The sequence below is a fragment of the Epinephelus moara genome, chromosome 8 (assembly GCF_006386435.1).
Source record: "Epinephelus moara isolate mb chromosome 8, YSFRI_EMoa_1.0, whole genome shotgun sequence".
NCBI classification, from domain to species: Eukaryota; Metazoa; Chordata; class Actinopteri; order Perciformes; family Serranidae; genus Epinephelus; species Epinephelus moara.
In genome coordinates, this window is record NC_065513.1 from 22,524,053 (window position 1) to 22,526,743 (window position 2,691).

At 39.4% G+C, this 2,691-nt stretch overlaps 1 protein-coding gene across 4 annotated transcripts in view; it reads right to left on the reverse strand.

Moving 5' to 3' along the window:
• Window positions 1-585: 585 nt before the first annotated feature.
• The window catches only part of mlxip (MLX interacting protein), a 34,234-nt gene continuing 32,128 nt past the window's right edge, over window positions 586-2,691 (reverse strand). For all 4 annotated transcript variants that reach the window (XM_050050613.1, XM_050050612.1, XM_050050610.1 and 1 more), the window contains exon 17: window positions 586-1,639. In XM_050050613.1, coding sequence (XP_049906570.1) covers window positions 1,533-1,639 — 107 coding nt within the window. In that variant the 3' untranslated portion in view covers window positions 586-1,532. The remainder of the gene's footprint in view (window positions 1,640-2,691) is intronic.

The following is a 2,691-nucleotide window of genomic DNA, read 5'->3' on the forward strand; positions in this document are numbered from 1 at the left end:
CTTTAAAGGAATGCTTCACTCACAAAATGACCATTTGGATATGAATCAGTTTTGCTGTGTTATCTTGAATTTGTTAAGAGCCTCCTCAGAAAACAGAGAACATGTTGACAGGGGAGCACATTTAACGACAGCACATCTGTTCACAAACTCTCACACAACTCCTGCAGTATAATCCAAGTCTCATTTGTCCAGTTGTATGGTCATTCCTTCCAAAACACATGAATTTTTACTAAAAAAATAAAAACATTCATTCTTCATATTGGAGTCTGGTTTTGTCAGGAGAATAGATACGATTCATTTTTAGTTAAATTTTAAATAGTAAGGGTTTCGTCAAAATGTGTGTGTTTAGAAGGTGCTGAGCATTTTACTGGACAAATGAGATACTGCACGGGTTATGTGAGAGTTTGTGAACAGATGTTTTGATATTGTTTTGCAGGTGTTCAACGTGGTCCCCATTAATCGACAAATCAATATGTTCGCTGTTTATCGTTGAGACGTGCAAGACAGAAAAAAAATCTGCTTTTTTTTCGTCTGCAATTGTCGCACGTCTAAAAATAAATACGACTTCACGTTGAGTCAATCACGACGTCTAAAAATAAATACGACTTCACGTTGAGTCAATCACGTTTGCACACTGAGTCCGAAACTTTCGTTCATCGTTAAAATTTTACCAAGAATCAGTGAAGACAAATGGGACACAGCCACGACAAGACAGCAAAACAGGGCGCACACAGAATCATTTCAGGACTCGGATAGCTCACGTTCAACAGGTCAGAGGAAAACGGACTCAGTGTGCAGAGGCTTTAACTGACACAGAAATGGTCATTTTGTGAGTGAAGTATTCCTTTAAGCACAGACATGCCCATGAGTGATCACCTTCGCTATATTTCAGGCCGTCCTCTATGCTCTGATGAGAAGCCTTTCTGTGAAGTTTCAGAGCCTCCAAAAACAAAACCTACACTGCCAGCTAGTCCCTAAAAAAATCCCACATTCATCTCATCTGCTCATAAGAAAAGCCTCCTATCCAAATGATTTGTACAACTGAGAGAGAACACAAAATGAACAATCACTCGGTATTTCCCTTTTTGACACAATGTTGTGTTTTTACATTGTAAAAGTCATTTAAATATATGTTGTTGTTCAAAAAGCAAACAATCAGTACCACCTTCCAATTAACTATCTAAGGCTCGTCACCTGAAGCAGGTGATGATAGTAGTAGTTGCTGTCATTCAAATATAATATGATAAAAGCCATTTTTTGCACAATTGTTATAAATGTAAAGTCAAACACGTGTGCGTCATTCCCAAGAATGTACAGCAGGACAAATGTATGACCGTTGTACATGCGGGGTAAAGGTGAGCCAGCTTGCGTTTATCATTTCATTTAACTTAAAGGGAAGCCGTGGATCCGTGGAAGACGTGGTGACCTCGCTGAATGGCAATCAAAGGTAAACTAGTGATATGTCATTTCGATGATTGCTGTTAAAAGGTTCACGTGGTGTTGGGGTCGCCTCACCTCCTCTGAGCACGAGGCTACACTTCTGCGTGTGTGACGGCCTGGATGGCTTCTTCAGGCAACAGGGATGGATCGCTAAGAATGGACGTGGTTGTGCTCAGCTGGCGAAGGGTGCTCAGCACCACTGAAAAACAGGAAACCACATTTTAATAACCACAACATGACTGTGAAACAGTGGTGGAATCAGTACATTCACTCAAGTACTTATAATTTACTTGACTATTTCCACTTTATGCTACATTATACTTTTAATTCACTACATCTAACAAGCAAATATTGTACTTTTTACTTAACTGCTCATGCCTAACAGCTTTAGCCCACAAATTTTTTTCAAAGCCGACATTTCTTCATATCCCTCCTGTATGGTAAAAACCACATATCTCCAAATTTGGTGACTTCAAATTTGAATGTTTGCAATAAACTGAAGGATGAAGTGTTCCTTTATGAGTTGAGAAAATCATCCTACTTCTTAAAATGAATTTAAAGACCCTGCAGCATCGGGCTGTCTATCTGAGCTCATGAAAAATTTACTTTTTAGAGATCTGTTTCAAAATTTGGTGACCCCCCCAGACATCAAACAATGTCCCCACATTCTGGGTAATTTTTTATGCACCAGTTTTTGCCTTTTCTGCATCTATTTATGGTTCAAACGTCTAAAATGTCGCCCCAAAAAAAAAAAAAAAAAAAAGTCCTCTGAGACTAATATTATATAATAATATATAATTAGGGGCCGGGCAGCCTAAGCTGCCAGGACCCTACTGTTATCCTGCATGTTCTTCTTCTTCTTTCTTCTTCTTCCAAGGAAATCCTACTTCCCATGCGCGAAAAATCACCAAACTTTGCACAAAGGTCCAGTCCTATGCCAGATTGCCTCAGCTGCAAAAACAGGCCAATAGTCCTGATGGTGGCGCTACAGCAAGCCTCTATATTTCAAAACCAAAAATATAGCCCCAATACTGAAGAAACTTTCGTACATTTAAACCTGTTGCAAATTATGAAGTCCATCACTCTGTTTTCTGGAGTAATTTGATCATTTTGTTTTTTCTGTTTACTTGAAGAAAATCAGATATCGACTTCTGTCTCTTCATTTTCCCAGATGCAGCCAGCGCAGGTGCCCGCCGTTAGCTCGCGACGCTCATGCATGACGTATTGATAAACAATGCACTTGATAGGTAC